Source organism: Taudactylus pleione, unplaced genomic scaffold, assembly GCF_031769625.1.
Source record: "Taudactylus pleione unplaced genomic scaffold, aTauple2 ptg000016l, whole genome shotgun sequence".
Taxonomy (NCBI): Eukaryota; Metazoa; Chordata; class Amphibia; order Anura; family Myobatrachidae; genus Taudactylus; species Taudactylus pleione.
In genome coordinates this window covers 12,473,924-12,492,764 of record NW_028284418.1, presented here as the reverse complement: position 1 = coordinate 12,492,764, position 18,841 = coordinate 12,473,924, and the positions used below count along the sequence as shown (strand labels likewise).

The window sequence follows — 18,841 nt, the reverse complement described above, 5'->3', positions numbered from 1 at the left end:
ACAGTAGCAGCAATACTGCTACACAGTATCCAAAATACGTTAAATATTTAAACAGAAGCTGTTACCTTGATACATTGTCTCCTTAGGAGAATTGAGTACATCAAACCTAACTACTACATTATTTGATAGAAGTTTAGATTTAAATAGAGAGCACTGCGACTCGTAAAATAAAAACCTATATTTTACACACAAATGGTCCACAATCATTATTCATATTAATTTAATCTGCATCCTGTTAGCACTAAGGTGTAGCGCTCTAGCAAGCCTCCCATACCAGATATTTCCAGGACTATGGAAAAACTCCAGTCTAGTAGCAGCTCCCAAAACAACTAAACACTCAATTACCCCCCCTCCCCCTCAAAAGTACAGTATGCATTACTTTCATATTGATCATGTTACTTTCAGTCTGTAAGTCATATTAAAAAAAGAAAGCAATCGCTCCATAAAAAAATTGGACAGCAACTTTTAATTAAAATAAGTGACCTCAGCACCCTGGTTGTGAGACAATGTAGCAAAATATAGCATAAGGTAATTATTGTACATAAAAAACCCACAGTTCTAATGTCGGTATGGTTGCGAGCCTACATTTTATGATAAAAGTCAGTCCCACACACAGGTGTATTGGAATATTATAAGTTCTGGTTCTTCCCTCCCGGGTAAAAGAAAACAGACTGGAAAGCTGGAAATTTAAAAAACTAAACTAAAAACAAAGCTAAAAAAGCGGCTACCACTGGTGGCCATCCAGAGCCCAACCATCCTTCCAATGTTTATTTGCAAGACTTGCAGACACCTGTAGAGTGTTGCGGACTGTTTTACAGCGGCATTAGTACGTACACTTACTATATGTTTTGGTATTTATAGGTTTGCATTATATGTATGCTATGCATACTTTACATAAATATTGGAATGCTGAAATGTTTGTTTTAAAATTGGGTAGGTGGAATTTCCCCCATGAAAATCATATGTCCATCGTTCGTTGTATTTCTTTCCAAGCAGGTCACAAGCATGAACGAAGTCCGTTCCCCCTTTCACTTCCGATTCCTGTGCATTCTCCGCCATCTCAGGAACGTTGTTTCCTCTCAATCCAATATGCCTGTGTCTCAATAGCCCCGTCAGCCACAAATTATTAACTCTTTGCAGCAGAGGAAATGTCCACAGGCCTCACCACAAGATGAATGCAGTACAGTGGTAGAGAAGGGGGTCCAGACAAGTAGCATTAAGCTGGATACTCATTCCCATATATACTGGATGGCTCTTCGTTTACGGACAGATATGTGGCTCTCATACTTGGAGAGTACTAGAATACGACAAAAACAATATACTTGAGTCAATCATTATGATGTATAATGTACACACAACATACAATATACAAGTATAGGGGTAATATAAACAGGGACAGCTAGTCATTAATAGAAGATGATGATATGTGGGGGTGTAATAACAACATAGAGCACCAATGTTTACAGTAAACTACACCTTCATCACTATGCTTGAACATCAGTAACTCATGGACAAATACATGGTCTCTTTGTCATGATCAAAAAAGGTGGCAATTAGGAATTAAAAGCCAACAAACAAACTATATAGTGATAAAACAAGATATATTGCAATTCGCGAATGACCAACACAATGTTTACAATTTGCCAACACCTCTGTTATAATATATCTGGGCTGCCCTGTCCACTTTTACTATCAATATCAACCATTAACATTATCTAGAAAATACCTCAACCCTATCTGTCTCATGTGTAAGTATAATTTGGGTAATAATGTAAAAACTGCTGACACGCAGGAATATCTATACTCTCAGGCAGAACGGCCACATCTTATGGGACCATATAAGTGTGGTTAGCTAATGGCATCATACCTGGTCTATTCATAGCCACTGCATTTTCTACTAGGTCTGACCAACATCTGTACTGATCCTGATCACTAGCTGATATATTATATTGGGCCCTCAAACACTGCATCCAAATCAGCCATTTGACTTGCAGCTTACATTGGCTGGAACACAAGGTGACCCTATCTCTATTAAACCTTTTACCGACAAAGGAAAACTATTTAATAGATTTGGGTATAGTTAAAGAAACCTTTCATAATTTGGGTAACTGTTCTCATTTTCAATGTGTTTTTACAATAGAAATATTTTAAAACTTCCTTCTAGAACAGGGATGGGGAACCTCAGGCCCAGTGGCGGTATAAGACCCCTGGAATCATTTGATCTGGCCCTCAGAGCTTTTTTCTGCTAGCCTCATTTGGTTAGCAGGTGCCTAGAATGGCCCCCTGCAGCCAGAATCCATGCAGCAATGCTACCTGGAGTGTCCTTTGGACGCTTCAGACAGTCATACCGCTGCCCTTACAGCTCCCCGGAGCATCCTCAGGATGCTCCGGGCCAGGGCCGGATTAAGGTCTGTGGGGGCACCTGGGCAACAAACTTGTGGGGGCCCCTATATACCACCGTCCCCTGTAGTAATGCCCCTTATGCAGTGCCCCCAGTAGTGGTCCCACTATGCAATGCCCTTTATATAGTGCCCCCAGACCCAGTAGTAGTCCCCCCTATGCAGTGCCCCTTATATAATGCCCCAGTAGTGGTACCCCTATACAGTGCCCCCATTAGTGCACCTTATATAGTGCCCCCAGACCCAGTAGTGTCCCCCCCTATGCAGTGCCCCTTATATAATGCCCCAGTAGTGATCCCCCTATACAGTGCCCCAGTAGTGCCCCCAGACCCAATAGTGGTCCGCCCTATGCAGTGCCCCTTATATAACTCCAAAGTAGTGGTCCCCCTATACAGTGCCCTTTGTAGTGCCCCTTATATAGTGCCCCCATACCTAGTAGTGGTCCCCCCCCATGCAGTGCCCCCAGCAGTCCCCCCTTATGCATTGCCCCCAGAAGTAGTCCCCCCCTATACACTGCCCCCAGTAGTAGCCCACCCCTATTCAGTGCAGCCAGTAGTTGTCCTATGCATTGCCCCCATGAAGCGCCCCCCCCCCCATGCAGTGCCCCTTACACACACACAAAAAAAAACAAAAAACCCACAACTTACCAGAAACCCCGCTCCTGACGCGACCGCCGCTGTCCGCTCCGGCTTCTCTTCTCCTGCAGTATGGGAGAGACGTCAGTGTCATGACGTCACTCCCATCATCACCCGGGGGGGAGCCGGAAGACGGAGCTCATAAGTGAGCTCCAGCCGGCTCCCTCTGTTGAAGCAGCAGCCAATGAGAGTCTGTGTGACTCATCAACTGCTGTAACAAACACACAGTTGCCGGCGGCTGTGTGTTTGTCACTGTGTAGTGTGGCCACGCTCACTGCGCGGTCTACTCTACACTAGCGGCGGGGGAAGCCACTGGCTGCACCGCTGCTAGTGGGGGCCCCTCTGTGTGTGGAGGCACAGGGACGACCACCCCTGTCGCCCCCCCCCCCCTTAATCCGGCCCTGCTCTGGGCATTGCTGTAATCACCAGTGATTGTGACCCCACCCTCGTGGCCTGTACCGGGCCCGCGAATAAGGTTCTATATATCAAAATGGCCCTCGGCAGAAAAAAGGTTCCCCTACCCAGTTCTAGAAATACTGTCTTTTGTACAAATTACAAAATACTATGTCCTACAGCCTTCATATGTTACTGGAGCTGCTAATGCCCAGCCTATGAAATCAGCACAATATTGCAGAGTGTGAGGCAACATTGTATAATATGCAGTGTTCTTTTACTTCTATAGTATCTCTCAACATTTTAAATTCTGCAACTGTTTTTATTTCCAGTCTCCGGCGCAAACAGAAACTCAACCTTTCTTGAACTACAAGCATCATGATTTTCTGCACTGGTTGTGTAATCAGAAATAGAGGGCAGGTTATACTACCACACTCCGTGAGTCCTGGAAGGGCAGAAAAAGGCTAATTCCTTGGGCCTGCACATACATTACTATTAGCGAATGATGTGGAACGTGTTCTGCAGCTGGGCAGACCTCACGGGTTGGTTGGACAGAGGGAGAAAGGGAGTAGGTTCTCAAGGCACATCACAGACAGAAAAACACTTACTTTTTACACTATATAGCTCCAAAACATGTATGCAAAAACAAAAGATCAATTAGCAAAATATGTGTCATTGCCGTATAAGCTTTACTGCACAACATTCTGTTACAGTAAAAGATCCTCAAGAGACAGCTTTTGTATGGTCTTGAAAGAAAATCATTTCATTATATAACTTTGAGTGGTGTTGGTCAAGATTTTCATAATTGTAGCCACTAGGCCCCTCCCTGTATTATAGCACCATATAAAAGAAGTTTCACAATGGAGACAGCTATATAGGCAACATAAAGCAGCGAGCCAGCAAAGACTTGACATTCAGCTTTTTATATGGAGACATTTAACATGTAACGTTCCCTGTTTGCAAAATAGAACTAGAGCAGAACTAAATTATTTGGAACATACAACAAATATGCTAACATGAATAATGACATAGCAATACATGTGTAGGAATCTCCATGATTGTTCTGTTAATAGTGGATGATGGCAAAAAAATTGGAACATACAGTATGTGTTTAGTAGTGTCTGTTATCCCAGTGTCCATGTTTGGATGTGGAGATGGTTTGCAGGCTATATGGGCTGGGAATCATGGCTAAGGCAATGTGGGCCTCACAGTAAAAGCTGGAGAAGATCGTGTCAGAGGCCAATCATCTGTAAAGGCGGGTATCCACTTGCCGATTAAAATGAGCGATTGAACGTGAACGATATCGTTATCGTTCAATCGCTCATTAATTGTGCATGAATCGGGCACTAAAATGTTGGTAACGACCAGCGATGCGCATTCCCGCTGGTCGTTTCTGACATCACTCATCAATCACCCAAACATGCCGGTCAATCTGATGATAACCACAGATTGGCCAAGATCGGGGATGAGGGAGGGTGCCTACCCTGAACAACATATCGTTCAGTGTAGGCACTACAGGGGATCAGGAACGACTGTACGATTACGATGATGTAATCGTATGGTCTTTCCATAGTCGGGTAGTGGATGCGCACCTTAATTCCTAGTACTGTACACTACAGCTTTTGTATCTCTTTATGCCTGAAACCATTAGAGACTGACTTATGTAGAACTTCATGATTCAGAGACTAATACTACAATACTAATAGCTGGTTATTGTACAATAATGGCTTACATATTGTTATTTATGCTTGATATCAAAAATTTTACATAAACCAGCCACACACACACACACATATATATATATATATATATATATATATATATATATACATACACACATATATATATATATATATATATATATTGCTATAATATATTCGATTGAGGGTGTTGTCGCTAAAGAGCAAGCTGACAACCTGTGGTTGTCTAGCTGATGTGGAACTAAAAGTCCATGTATGCCAGGACACGATGGAACTTGCAGTTCCACACTGAAAAACCACTGGTTACCCAAGTCTATGCTATGCAGTATTCCACTACAATCCATCAACCCTTCATGTGACCACTAAGGACTCAAAATGCAACCACCTTTAGCCAGGGCCGTAACTAGGATAGTGCGGGCGGTGCCATGGCACAGGGCACCACAGGTCAGGGGGCGCTGTTTGGGTCTGTCAATTTTCCTGTTTATTATCATTCTCACTTGTAGCTTCCTCTTATTTCATTCCCACCATCTCCTGGCCTCCCCCATCTCTTCCTTGGCCCTTCCCTATGAGGTTATGCCCCTTGCGTGTTGCGTGTGTTCTGTCCCTTTGAAAAATGGGTGGGCGCCAATGCTCTTTCTGGCACAGGGCAACAAATATGGTAGTTAAAGGCAGAGCCGTACCTAGACTAAGGATCTGCTCTTAGATCTCCCTTACTCATGACACTGACTATTTTGTTTAGCTTCAGACTCTGGGCCTGATTCAGGTTGGAACGCAAGGCTGCGTTCGCACGCACCCGCTAGCTGCGAAAATATGCTAATGAATAATATGGTGCCACCGCACCGTATTATGAAGACGCCCAGCACTTCATAAAGATGCCTCTTTACCTTCACTAACATCCGTAATAATGTGCAAGATTGCAAAAAAAATCAGTACAATTGAGAATCATCGGACCAAGACGCATAATAGTGGTTGACCAGCTAAACTTCCTGCATGCAGTGAGTACTCAGGCTGCGTATGGGTTCGCTGTGGATAATTTATGAACGCCCCTGCAACGGCGGTTGAACGCGCTGACACGCCTGTGTTCGCACAACCACCCCCCATCACCACCCACAAGCGGCACTTTGTCAATCACTGAGTACTGGGTCTGAGTACTGCCTGTGATCGTACTCCCAATCGCAGTGCTTGGTTCGCGCATGTGGACTACGTCTTATACACATGCGCAGAATGCAAACATTGGCTCACTTTGTGCGCACGCAGCCTTGCGATCCAACCTGATTCAGGCCCTCTGCCCCCAATTCTAGGAGTATTATTATTGCTATTAGTTTCAGAGATTTTGTGCACCTCATACGCTGTGACTAGACCAGCTTCTGTAAAATCTGGGAATTCTCCGTTCTCACAGGTAACCCCAAACTCTTGTTACTGAAGGCACCAAAAACACAAAAGGGGGCATGCAATTCCTGACATAGACGCGCTGTGCCGCTCCAGAACGGTAAAATCACATCCTGTCAGCATCATAAGTTATCATTTGCATTCCTTAGAGGTGCGAGGGAGAACTTGAGATGTCGGCACTACCACAATTGGCTCAAATTTGTGCAGCAGGACATTGTTTCGAATTGAAATTCCCCAAACATTTGCTACACACAAATTCTTCAGTTGCAATTTAACCACAACTATGAGTTATTAAGTTAGTGTTTCCCAACTCCAGTCCTCAGGAACCCCTAACAGTGCTGCTTTACAGATCTCCTAGTAGGTGCACAGGTGTACTCATTACTAGCTGACACATTTAAAAAGATCCACTGACTGTGTTAATTATTTCACTTGTGATACTGAGGAGATCTGTAAAACATGCACTGTTAGGAGTCCCTGAGGACTGGAGCATTATAGCCTGTGAGTAGCAATATTCAGGTGCTCATGCTCTCTACATAAATAATCATTTCTCTCTTAAAAGTTGCTTGAAAAAATAGAAAAGAAATCTCATTTATTTGCTAAGTGGGCCGGACAATGGAATAAATTACGTTTTTAAAAAAAAAAAAGAAAACAACTTTGGGCACCTGACCAAGTAATAGTTCTTTGAAAAAAAAAAACAACAACCCCGAAAAACATTTTTACTTTTTCTTTCCCTTTAAAGCAACAGTTATATATTTCACGTATTAAGATTCTGCTACAAAAAAGATTTGGATTCAGAGGCCCAGCGTACCGTGGGTGGAGGTGATCCTCTACCAATCAGCGGCACATTCTCATATCGAGGATTTCCGCCAAATAGGGCAGCCTGGTTCCTACAGGAAAGAGCAGGAGACATCATTCACAACATATCAATACATCATTCCGATTTTTTTGTATGTGAAGTGTTTGCCATAACTGTATAACTGTGCACCTAAAATGCTGGTGTTCTTCTGTCCAACAACCCCACCAGTACTGTTGCTGGGAAATAGCAGCAATGAGAGATAAAGTAGTGAAAAAGGGAATGTAAAGAATTTACATAAAACTATTTTTATTTTACACCTTCTGAACGGGAAGCAATCGGGAAGCCGACTGCCTAAATACCGGCAGCCGGCTGTCATATCCCGACAAGGGTGAAATGCCGGGCGTCTAGATGTAGACTCCCGCATTTCCCAGACGCCAGGAGACCCGGGGGGGTGGGGGGGGTGGGGGGGGAGGGTTAGGTTTAGGGTTCCCGGGGGGGGGGGCGACTTAGGGTTAGGCACCCCCCCGGGAGGGTTCGGCTAGGGAGAGGGAGGGTTAGGCACCCCCGGGGGGGGGACTTAGGGTTAGGCACCCCCCCGGGGCCCGGGGGACTTAGGTTTAGGCAGCGGGGAAGGGGGTGGTTAGGGTTAGGCACTTGGGGGGGGGAAGTTAGGGTTAGGCACCCCTAAGGAGGGTTAGGGTTAGGTTAGTAGATACTTACCTATCCACGATCGGGATTTCCAGCGCTGTCGGGCTTCCGCTGCTTCTAACTCTGCTCTTGTCGGGCTGCCGCTGACGGGAATCGTCAGCGGCAGCCCGAGGAATGGGTATTTCATACCCATTCCTTCTGAACAGTAGTCCCAGGCTTGTTCCTAGAATCCCTATATGGTAAATACAGCCCTGTGCACAAATAAAACACTACATAACAGTACAGATAAATGTAGAATCTAGAACATAAAATAAAATTACTATTTACCAATGGTTTATTAATATGCATGTTTCTGTCTATCGCAGTAGGTTCTAGTAATTACTCACATGTACTCAGCAACTGGTGCATTGGAGACAGCCTGAGTAGGTGGCTGTAGGCTGGCCTGGCTGCCTAAACTGCTGCTGAAGCTGCAGAAACTCCTCAGCTGTGCCCGGTTGGGGTTATGCACTGCTATACGGCACGCTTGTGGGTTAAATGGATCTTCCTCATCAATGTCATTGTAGTCTCTGTCCCTGAAATGCAAAAATCTACTTCATGAAGGTAACGGGTCAAGACTTCTATACCTTACAGCAAGACTTGAGGACACAAGGTAAGCTTATCTCTGTGTGCCATGGCTAAATCTGAAAGGGTATCACGGTTGGGTGTTTAGCTAAATAAGTTAATATTAATATTGATTTTGTGTATATTATTATTATCCTTTATTTATATGGCGCCACAAGGGTTCCGCAGCAACTTAGAGTACATGAACAAAACAGTGACTTACAGTCAGGGGCGCCGAGAGGGGGGGGGGGAGCGGATGATAGTATGAGTAAGGGAAGGGGAAGCATATGAGGGAATAGGGCCCTGCTTGTGAGAGCTTACATTCTAAAGGGGAGGGACAGAAGGGTAGACAGTGAGAAAGGAGCATGAAACAGAGGGTTAGGATGAGAGCTGGAAGGCTGTGATGAAGTAGTGGGTCTTGGGAGCCCGTTTGAAGATTTGTTGAGAAGTTGAGAGACTGATAGGGAGAGAGTTCCAGAGGTAAGGGAGCACCACGGGCAAAATCTTGGAGGTGGGAGTGTGAAATGAAGCCTGAGATTTAAATGGCAGATGACTGGGTGAGGGCTGTGTAGGGGAGTGTTAGAGGCTTGAATTGGGTTCTGAAGGGGAGCCAGTGTAGGACATGTAGGAGAGGGGAAGCAGATGTACAACAATTGGAGAGGGAGATGAGCCGAGCAATTGAGGACAGATTACAGTGGGGAGAGGTGGGAATCATTCAGGTAATGTACATTAGGAACCTGATGCACAGTTGAATGTATGGCCATTTGCAGAGTGCTACTTGCGGTTTAGTTTTGCACTGCGCAGACTCCGCAAGCAAACATATGCAAGTAATGTTCAATGAGGAAGTGTTGGCGGAACTGGGCCATGCAGAGTTGGACGAAAGCATAAATACTTACGTTACCACTTTTGCATCAATGATAGGGCTGATGCAAGAGAGCAATAATGTGCACCGATCATGATGATGGGAACCAAAAAAACCAAGCATTCGCATATTGGCGATCTGCTTACAAAGATGCACATAACTTTGCATAAAGGACAAAAATATGCATTTAGGGTCTGATTCATAGATGGACGATACTGCACAGCTGCAAGGAAGCAGCTATGCAATACCGTCCCAACAAAATGTAAATACAGCAAGAGGTGTCTATAGGAAATAGATACCTGCTGCACTGCATTTGCGTAGACGTTGCCCCGGATCACCATCGCATGGTTGCTCCTTTGACCAGGCTGCTTAAGCTGAGAGTTATTCAGCCTGGCCGGTTCCTGGCAGCTTGTGAGGCAAGGAAATCTGCGTCCACCGACGCTGACCCTGGCCTCGTCACTCCAGAAAAACGGGGACGACACATCCCCGTTTCCGGGAACGCTGGCTAGGAATGCCCCCGCTCCACCATCTAAACGCTGCAGCCTGTCAATCAGCCTGCAGAATGGAGACACTGCGAGCGAACTCCCAGATGGAGGGCTGCACATCCAGCGCATGCGCAAATCTCCCACTATTGGAGATGTAAGCTAACCATCGGGTTACTGTACATCTCTGAATCAGGCCCTTAGTTCTGTGCAAACAATGCAGGATCGATTACTGCCAATTGCATTCATCTATGCATCACCCCCTAAATGGTCATCTCCACTTTCATTTTAGCAAAACGATATGTTAAAATTTAACTGTATTTGGAGCTTTTCATAGCCACCAGGAAGAAAGTCAAATAAATATCATATGGCAGCCAATACGAATACTATAGTGACAATGTACAGTCATTATGCAACCTGGCATTAATACGGTTGGAATTATTTTTTTTTAGAACATATACAAATTTTAGAATTAATCTGCTGCCCTCTTTTCAGGATACCAGTCAGTTAAAGGTACAGAAATATTACCTTGCTACCAAATGCTTCCAGGCTCGTGGCACGGCACATACCATGGCGGTGAATGCAAATGCAGCCAGGAGAGAGAACAGGCCCAGATAGAGAAGTCCTTCAACCCCGTCATAACAGATGCCGATAAGAGCTTCCACATAATCCTGAAAAAAGATAACGTAGCCTCCAATTATCCCTTAAAATATATTACGCACACTGGTCACCTGCCAATTAGGGATGTAATATTTATGTGGGCAGAACCAAGTGCTATTAGGATGCAGCGTATAACATTACTTAGTAAAATTGCAAATATTAGATACAAAGTGCCTCAAAATAACTGGTTCCTGGCCAAGTGATTTGCTGCAGTCTTAATAATATTTATTTATCCCACTAAATATCTGCTGCCTCTGAATGAAGGCAGAATATGTTTGAATAGAAATTAAATGAGAATTTATTACGCAATATAATATACAAAAACATCCAGCAGACCATCATCCCAGCACCACAAATTAAGTGTTCTTCAGTTGTCATTTGAATTAAAAGGATTTATACCATAAGGTTGTAGTTCTGTTATTTTTTTTGGTCTACGCAGCTCACCTTATGGAGGCCTCTACAGTCCAGCAGTGCTGTGATTTGGTGGAGGTTAGACTCGGATGAGTTCAGAAGGAGTTGTATGCCCTGAAGGTCTTTCTGATAAACACAAGAAAAGGGTCAAAGTAAAAATAATATACACATTGGAAAGTCTTATGTATGTAGCTTACATTACAATGACACTAACAATGCCTGTGCGTTCTTATAACCAGTGTAACCAAATGTATTTCAGTGGCCTCACAGCTGATCCTGGGCCCACTAAGTACCAGCACAGCAGTTTTAAGAGGCATCAAATAGCAGCAGCAAAAACATGGCAGAACAGCAGGGTAACCTATGGCTGGCTAGTGACACAGGTGATATGATCTATTACATACTGGTGATAATGGGGTCTATGCCTTGGAGAGAGATAGTACCAACCAATCAGCTCCTAACGGTCATGTACAGGCTGTGTTTGAAAAATGACAAGTGCTAATTGCTTGGTATTTTATCTCCACCCACTTTATCTCTCTCTAAGGCTTAGTACAGTGGTTCTCAAACTCGGTCCTCAGGACCCCACACAGTTCACTTTTTGCAGATCACCCAGCAGGTGCACAGGTGTATTCATTAGTCACTGACACGTTTTAAAAAATCCACAAGTGCAGCTAACAGTTTCACTAGTAATTATGTGAAGAGACCTGCAAAACATGCACTGTTTGGGGTCCTGAGGACCGAGTTTGAGAACCTGTGGCTTAGTACATAGACCCCATCGCTCTGCATGTAAACTGTGACAAAACAATCAATAGGAAATAAATAAAAAAGAAAACATTACTCTTATCACAAGGGCCAATAAATAAGGCTATAACAAGCCGCTGTGGAGTTATGTCACCAATAATAGCCAAGCACTTTCTGTTCAAAGAACTCTGAGGCGCTTTATAATATCATTCTGGACTATGGCTGTAGCAGAATCACCCGTATATACCAAAGATCCGTGCATCTGCATGTGGTATGGTCACTGTTCTTACATCAGCAGCTGCACCGGTCATCATTAGTGTCTGGATGTGCAACCACCCTATTATGGATGAAAATATATCCATCTAAAACAGGCGTCCAATTTCCGTCTGCGCGCTACTATTGGGCATGGAATCTTTCTTACACTCCCACATGTGGAACAGTTCTATGTGTTTCCCCAACTACTGCCCAGAAATAGCAATTTCACGGAAACTCAGGTAAGTCCATAAACGGACCAATCTGTAAGCCCTAGCGATATCAGTCAGTGAGTGTATGCCTGATCCGGTGCACACGCAGATGCCGATTTCTTATTCTGGAACATGGACAGTATGTTAAAATACAGGAGATCCGTCTGCACTGCCACTTGCCTCCGTCTCAGAATCAAACCCATTACCTGGGCCTGATTCAGAAGTGGATGCTGTGCCGATGTTTGTGCAGTTGGCCGATGTTTTTAGTACTGTGTATGCGTCTGAGTCACATTGCACATTTATCGAAGGCGGCCGCAGTGAATATTTGTGCGTTTATGGGAGGTAATGGGGGGTTAGCTAGTCAACCGTACGTGTCGCAAGTGTTTTGTGGACATCATACCCAGCGAATGTGTCTTTGTACGCAGCTTCATCAGCCCTGGTGACTTACTTCCAGCGAACATTCTGAGTAGCCACAGGGTTGGCTGGAACATCTTTGCATGCAAGTGACAGATTAGAGACTCAGCCGGTTGGCGTCTCTGTAGAAATTACAGCAGCTGCTGCATTAACATAACATCTCACTAACACTGTGTACAAACTAAGACACAGCCACAAGGGGATCAGCGTCCACCTCTGAATCAGGCCCATTGTCTTCAAAACCAGCCATTTTTGCGTCTACGTCTTACCTTGGCAGTGGGGAATATGGGTACAGCAAACTGAAGTAAACCTTGAACTTGTATTTGCATGGTGGTGAGTGACTTCTGGAAAACAGTCAGAGCCTGGAGAGAAATAGGAGAGCTTAACATGTAAATATAGAGATGGTTACTTGTCACTTCAAAAAGTATGGACATTGGATGTCATCGAGTAGAACTATGACCATATAAAAGCACGAGACCATGGGCAGATTGCCCTAATACAGGTCATGGAGCCAAGATGACTTCAATGGGCGGAATTCAATTGTTTTTGTGGCCTGGATCTCACGTCTAAAGTGACGGGAGATCGCGAGCTACTATTCATTTGTTCCAGCTTTTCACGCTGATCACGCCCAAAGTGGTAGGGTTTAGCCGCGTAAATCGGCTATAACCCCGACCAAAGTGTTGGGCGCAATCACGAAAAGTGCTGTTTGGGCACCCAAACAGGTCACTTTTCGCCGATTTCAGCTCGCACCCGTCTGGAGCTGCGAGCTGAAATGGAGCGCTGGCAGCTGATCGCACCAGACAGGAGCAACAATTGAATAGCTCCTTGTCGGGCGCGATGGGGGCTGGAAACAATTGAATTCCGCCAAATGAGTGATATTCTTGTTATCAGTAGTTACTACTCTAATGGTGCTCCAACCAACTGTAATGGGTTTGAAAAATGACAGTTAGGAGCGGATTACTTGCAGCACCATTTAAGATTCATAACGAGTGATAAGAAGAATATCACTCATTGATAATCTGGGCCATATTATTTACAAAGAAAGACAGATTACCACGCTTATAGAAAATGCCCAATAAAAATTAAATAAAAATAAAGGATAAGTATCCCATCAACGCTTAAAAGTATATTAATGTTATTCTTCGTATAGATGCCATAAGAAAAAATAAATAAAAACAAAATATTTTAATAATGATAATAAGATTAGTATTAAAGACAATAATTGCATATAATGTAGCACAATGTTACTTTCTTTAAACTGTTATACATAAATTAATCACAATTCAGAAGCAGCTGTTGATAACTCTGTTTAAAATGTGAAACAATGTTTCTCTCTTTATGTAAACAATGTTTCTCTCTTTATGTAAACAATGTTTCTTTCTTTATGTAAACAATGTTTCTTTCTTTATGTAAATATAACACATTTCAGACATAGCCACTGCAAATTATTAATGGCTTATGCTGGGCATACACGGCAAGATAAAATGTCTGTCAGACCGACAGACATTTTATCTGGCCGGCTGCCAGCCGCAGATGTCCGCGGCATACACTCTGAGAGAAATCTCACAGTGTATAGCCCGACATCTGCGCTCCGCCCCCGGGGGAGGAGACATTTCCCTGTTCCTTCCGTAGGAAGGAACACAGGAAATGTCTGTCTGTCGGCCGTGCTGGGCATACACTGCCCGACAGTTACCGGGTAAATATCGCATGGGACGGGCATGCTGGACATTCCAGCATGCCCGACCGAGCAATATTTAACCCTCGGTCGCCCCCCCCACGCTACAATTATCGCGGCGATCCGCCGATATCGGGCGGATCGTCCCGATAATTGCAGCGTGTATGGCCAGCAAAAGTGTAGCTGCCTCCGTCTATTTAAAAAAACAAATGAAAACATTTTTAGTTCTCCTTCAACAGTTCTCAATAGTGGTTACAGTAAAAAAACCTTTAAATCCGGTCACCATAAATCTTATTTACTATACGTGTAAATTAGGGATTTAGGACCCGCTGTAATTGATAATCCCTGTGATATGAGAAGCCACTTAGCACTTGTCTCTGCACCTTATATAAATGTACCACAGAATGCAGTTTTTTCGTGTATGGTGCAGTTAAAAGCATCTAGTGATAATTATCTTATTAATTATTGGATAGAAGAATTTAATCGTGGAGATACTAAGAATTCTATCAAATAATTAAGAAGATAATTATCACTAGATGCTTCTAACTGCACCATACACGAAAAAACGGTATTCTGTGGAACATTTATATAAGGTACAGACGCACACAAGTGCTAAGTGACTTCTCATATCACAGGGATTATCAATTACAACGGGTCCTAAATCACTAATTTACACGGTTATTTATTATATATTTTTTCTTATGGCATCTATCTCATATACTAAGAATAATATTAATATACCTTTTAAGCGTTGATGGGATACTCATCCTTTATTTTTATTTACTTACCTTTGGGATGCCGGTGCCAGAATTCTGACAGGTGTCGAGATTCTGGCGCCAGTATTCTAAGCGCCGGCATCCCCTGTGCCAGGATACTGAACGTCTCCCCCTGTGGGGTATAGAGTGTGGCGAAAAGAAATTTGGGCAATTAATTTTATGGGAAAAAGCTCAAGCTCCTCTCCCTCCCCTCTATAACCCTATTGGCTGTCAGGGTCTTCAGTATTTTATTAACAAAGGCCCAAAGCACAGGCCAGGAGCACAGAAAGAGGGAGATAAGAAAAACAATGCTCTCGAATGCTGGGTACACACCAGGCGATATGTTGGCTGATCAATTGATCGGCCAATATATCTGCTCCCCGTCGGCCAGTGTGTACCCGCGATACAGTATGTCTGTGAATTACGTCATTCACAGACATATCGCATTGGCTGTGCTGCACAGCCGATGGACAGATATGTCTGCAGACCACCCACACACATGCAGTGGTAGCCGCGTGGAGGGGGGTGGACTTACCCCCCGGCCAGCGGGACCCGCAGCTGCCGGATAGATGATGGTCATTCAGTGTGTATGGATGACCATCATCTACAGATATCTCTGCAGATCACTCGATCTGCAGATCTGTCAGGTGTGTACCCACCTTAAGGGAACAACAAACCTCTCTAGGATAACAGTGAAAGAAACAATAACAGAAACAGAAACAAAGAGTGCAAAATGAGGGTGTCCAGTCTACCCAAATAGACTGAGAGAAAAGGATTCCACATAAGTAACATTTTACGGAATTGTACAAAAATAAGAATGACAAGGAGATTCTAATATATATGTACCTGCTGGAAAGGATTCCTCAGACTTTGGCTGCAGTATAGGTAATAATGAATAACTTCTGCAAAGACAAACACAACAGATATCATTACTCACAATGGGGCAAAAGAAAAAGCAAGTAACTGTGTACCTGGACAAATCATGTTGCAATGAAAGAGCTGCTAATACATTAGTTTTTGCATGCAGGGTAAATACTGGATGCCTTTGGATGTAGCCCACAAATACTGGACAGCTATATTTCTATACTGCAATTTAGATTTGAGTTTGAATACAGCTCTCCCAAATCTAAATATCTCTGCACATTATAGATCTGCCCCACCTGCAGAGCAATATGGTTATGACGATGTGCAATGTTACTTGCTTTATTTTGCTTTGTTCCCAACTCAGAATCAGCCCCAATATGTTTTCAATGCAATATATCAGGCGTACTATAAAAAGGGGCCATAAATGAATTGCAGTGGAAAAAACTCATTAGTAATTTAAGCTCTCTCATCTTTTCACTATTCCTGAATTCAGTTCAGGTGTATTTGGTTCATCTCCTTGCTGGACGACGCTGCTAAAATGCCTGTGTCGGAAGTATAAAGGATGTATTGCTTTTATGGCTTTAAAATGAAACTATGCAGAATTTAATAATTTGTGGTCTCTAAGACAGTTCTTAAGTCTATAGATGAAAATGTCTATAAGGGTGGGATGTACTAAGCATCGCATTGATGATGCGGTACATGCCGCCATTTAACGGATATATAACAGAACGGGTACAGAACAGCAGTTTTTAAAATTTTTGGCTGCATTTTCCTTTTAGTACATCCCACCCTAAAAGGAAAATGCGGTTAAAAATTTGGCTGCATTTTCCATATGTATCCAGCTTCGGTTAGACCCGGTGGGCAACACCATCTTTAGATGGCGATGCCCAATAGAAGCCTATGGACTTCTTTTAGCGTCTGCACTGAGATGGATCCAATCGGATCCCTGCCAGTGTCCCCTGCGGCATGTGTGGCGTACAACGCATGCGCAGAGGGACTTTTGGATCATAGACCTGGAAGTCTCTATCCCAAAGGACAGCTCTTATCGGGAGAACAAATTGAAGACATTGGGCAAACAACCTGGCAAACAGCTTTAGTAACGATATGGGTCTGTAAAATTGTACAAGGGAGGGGTTTCGGAAAAATCACAATTCTAGCAGCATTAAAGCCAGCTGGAGGGGGGTTTCCCTCCAGCAGTGACTTAAAAAGAGTTAACAAATGGGGTAATAAGTGCGGAGCTAACATTTGATAATATGCAGCTCCAAAGCCATCTGGGCCTGGCGATTTCCTCTTCTTCAAAGATTTAATTAACGAGAGAAGCTCCAGTTCAGTGACCAGGATCATTAAAGAATCTCCCTCAGTATCTGTCAAAACCAGTAGACCAGCATTAAGTAGAAACTGCATGCCTAATGCTGGGGCGTCAGGCGGAGCACCTTGTGCATTTTTAACATCATTTTAATATAATATTCAAATGTTATTGTTTAAATATGTATTTGCTTTTTTAATTAAATGGGAAAACAGCAATGTTTTGTCAGGGGATTCTCTAGTTTATGTCAGGCCACTTGTAGAAAACAGGTGTTACTAGGTGGAAAGTAATCTTAAGGTGCCCATACACCTGCGATGGATTGCCGAGATGCAGGGCTGCGATCGCCCACCATCAATGTTCTGCGATCCATCGCCGGATTGCAGACATTTCACATGTTAAATGTCCGTGATTTGACAATTGCGATCATTTTTGATCGCGATCGTCAAAATCCAACATGTTGGATTTCTGCGATCCTGCGATGCTGGGTTGCAGTATCGCGGCACTTCATCTCTGATGTATGGGGCCCATTAGGCTCAGGTAACAAATGGTGGAAGAGAGGAATGAAGCAGAGAAGCACTAGGTACTGCTGAAACCTACTAAAGGACAACTGTAAGGTATAGTGTTATCTCTCACACTCTGGCATAAGGGCGAAGTATGCTTTAAAAAGGAGATTCTAGTGGAAAATGTTGATAACTGTCACTCTGCTACTACTAGTCACTGTAATAAAGATATATTTCTATAATTATTTACAGCATTATTGTACCATAAGTAAATTAGCATTAGATAAGTAGATTATTAATAATAAGAATGCAGATCTTGAATTATACACATAACTTAGCATTCTACATATGATGTAACACTTCTAGTTGAAGTCAACACACATGGAGCTTTTACCTGCACTGACTTGATCCTGTGTCATGTTCATAATGAATTTATCAGGAGCCACACAGAAATCACTGGTACCCTACAAGACATAAGATATGCAATGTATGACCAGTTATTGTATCAGCCATTTCTCGGTCACTGAAGCTGGAAGCAAATTTTACATCATTTTTTATAAAAATCAGGATTAGATGATGTTTTCTGTTGAGTCTATATAACACAATAAAACAGTTATTCTGATTGAACAAATACTGGTCACACCAGACACTAACATATCTTCATGGGGTCCCTGTGGTGGCTTTTTACATCATGCCTCCTACCCCTCCATTTTTGACTACACCCATCACACTAGTATAAAACCAGGTTAAGCAGCTTCCAATTAAAATTATGTTAAGTATTCCCATGTTGTCACCACATTAATCAATTCCTGTGACAAGTCAGATATAATGCAGTCTCAAATATACAGCATATATTACAGCACCTTATTGCCAGTGTATAATTCAGGTACATATGTCAAGTGTATGCTTTAATAAACTGCAGACCAAAAAGACTAGCATATAATAGGACATTACAGCATGTAATACAGAGCCAGCTGTCCGGCCTGGGATATCAGTAATGTATGTACATCTATGTATGACACAAGGAGCTACCCTGGCACTCCAGAAGATCAGTCCCATGCATTTTGTATACAGGAGACCGATCGCATGGCAGAAAAATACCCATTAGCAATGCTCTCTGGATTGTGTGGTTATAGACAGTAATGGGCAA

General features: G+C 43.3%; 1 protein-coding gene across 1 annotated transcript in view; it reads right to left on the bottom strand.

The window, feature by feature from the left end:
* Positions 1–439: 439 nt before the first annotated feature.
* The window catches only part of TTYH2 (tweety family member 2), a 135,807-nt gene continuing 117,405 nt past the window's right edge, over positions 440–18,841 (bottom strand). The window contains exons 7-14 of the mRNA XM_088474603.1: positions 18,086–18,155; positions 15,868–15,923; positions 12,861–12,953; positions 11,009–11,101; positions 10,433–10,575; positions 8,347–8,532; positions 7,325–7,403; positions 440–1,297 (exon numbers count right to left, since the gene is read on the bottom strand). Coding sequence (XP_088330729.1) covers positions 1,217–1,297; positions 7,325–7,403; positions 8,347–8,532; positions 10,433–10,575; positions 11,009–11,101; positions 12,861–12,953; positions 15,868–15,923; positions 18,086–18,155 — 801 coding nt within the window. The 3' untranslated portion in view covers positions 440–1,216. The remainder of the gene's footprint in view (positions 1,298–7,324; positions 7,404–8,346; positions 8,533–10,432; positions 10,576–11,008; positions 11,102–12,860; positions 12,954–15,867; positions 15,924–18,085; positions 18,156–18,841) is intronic.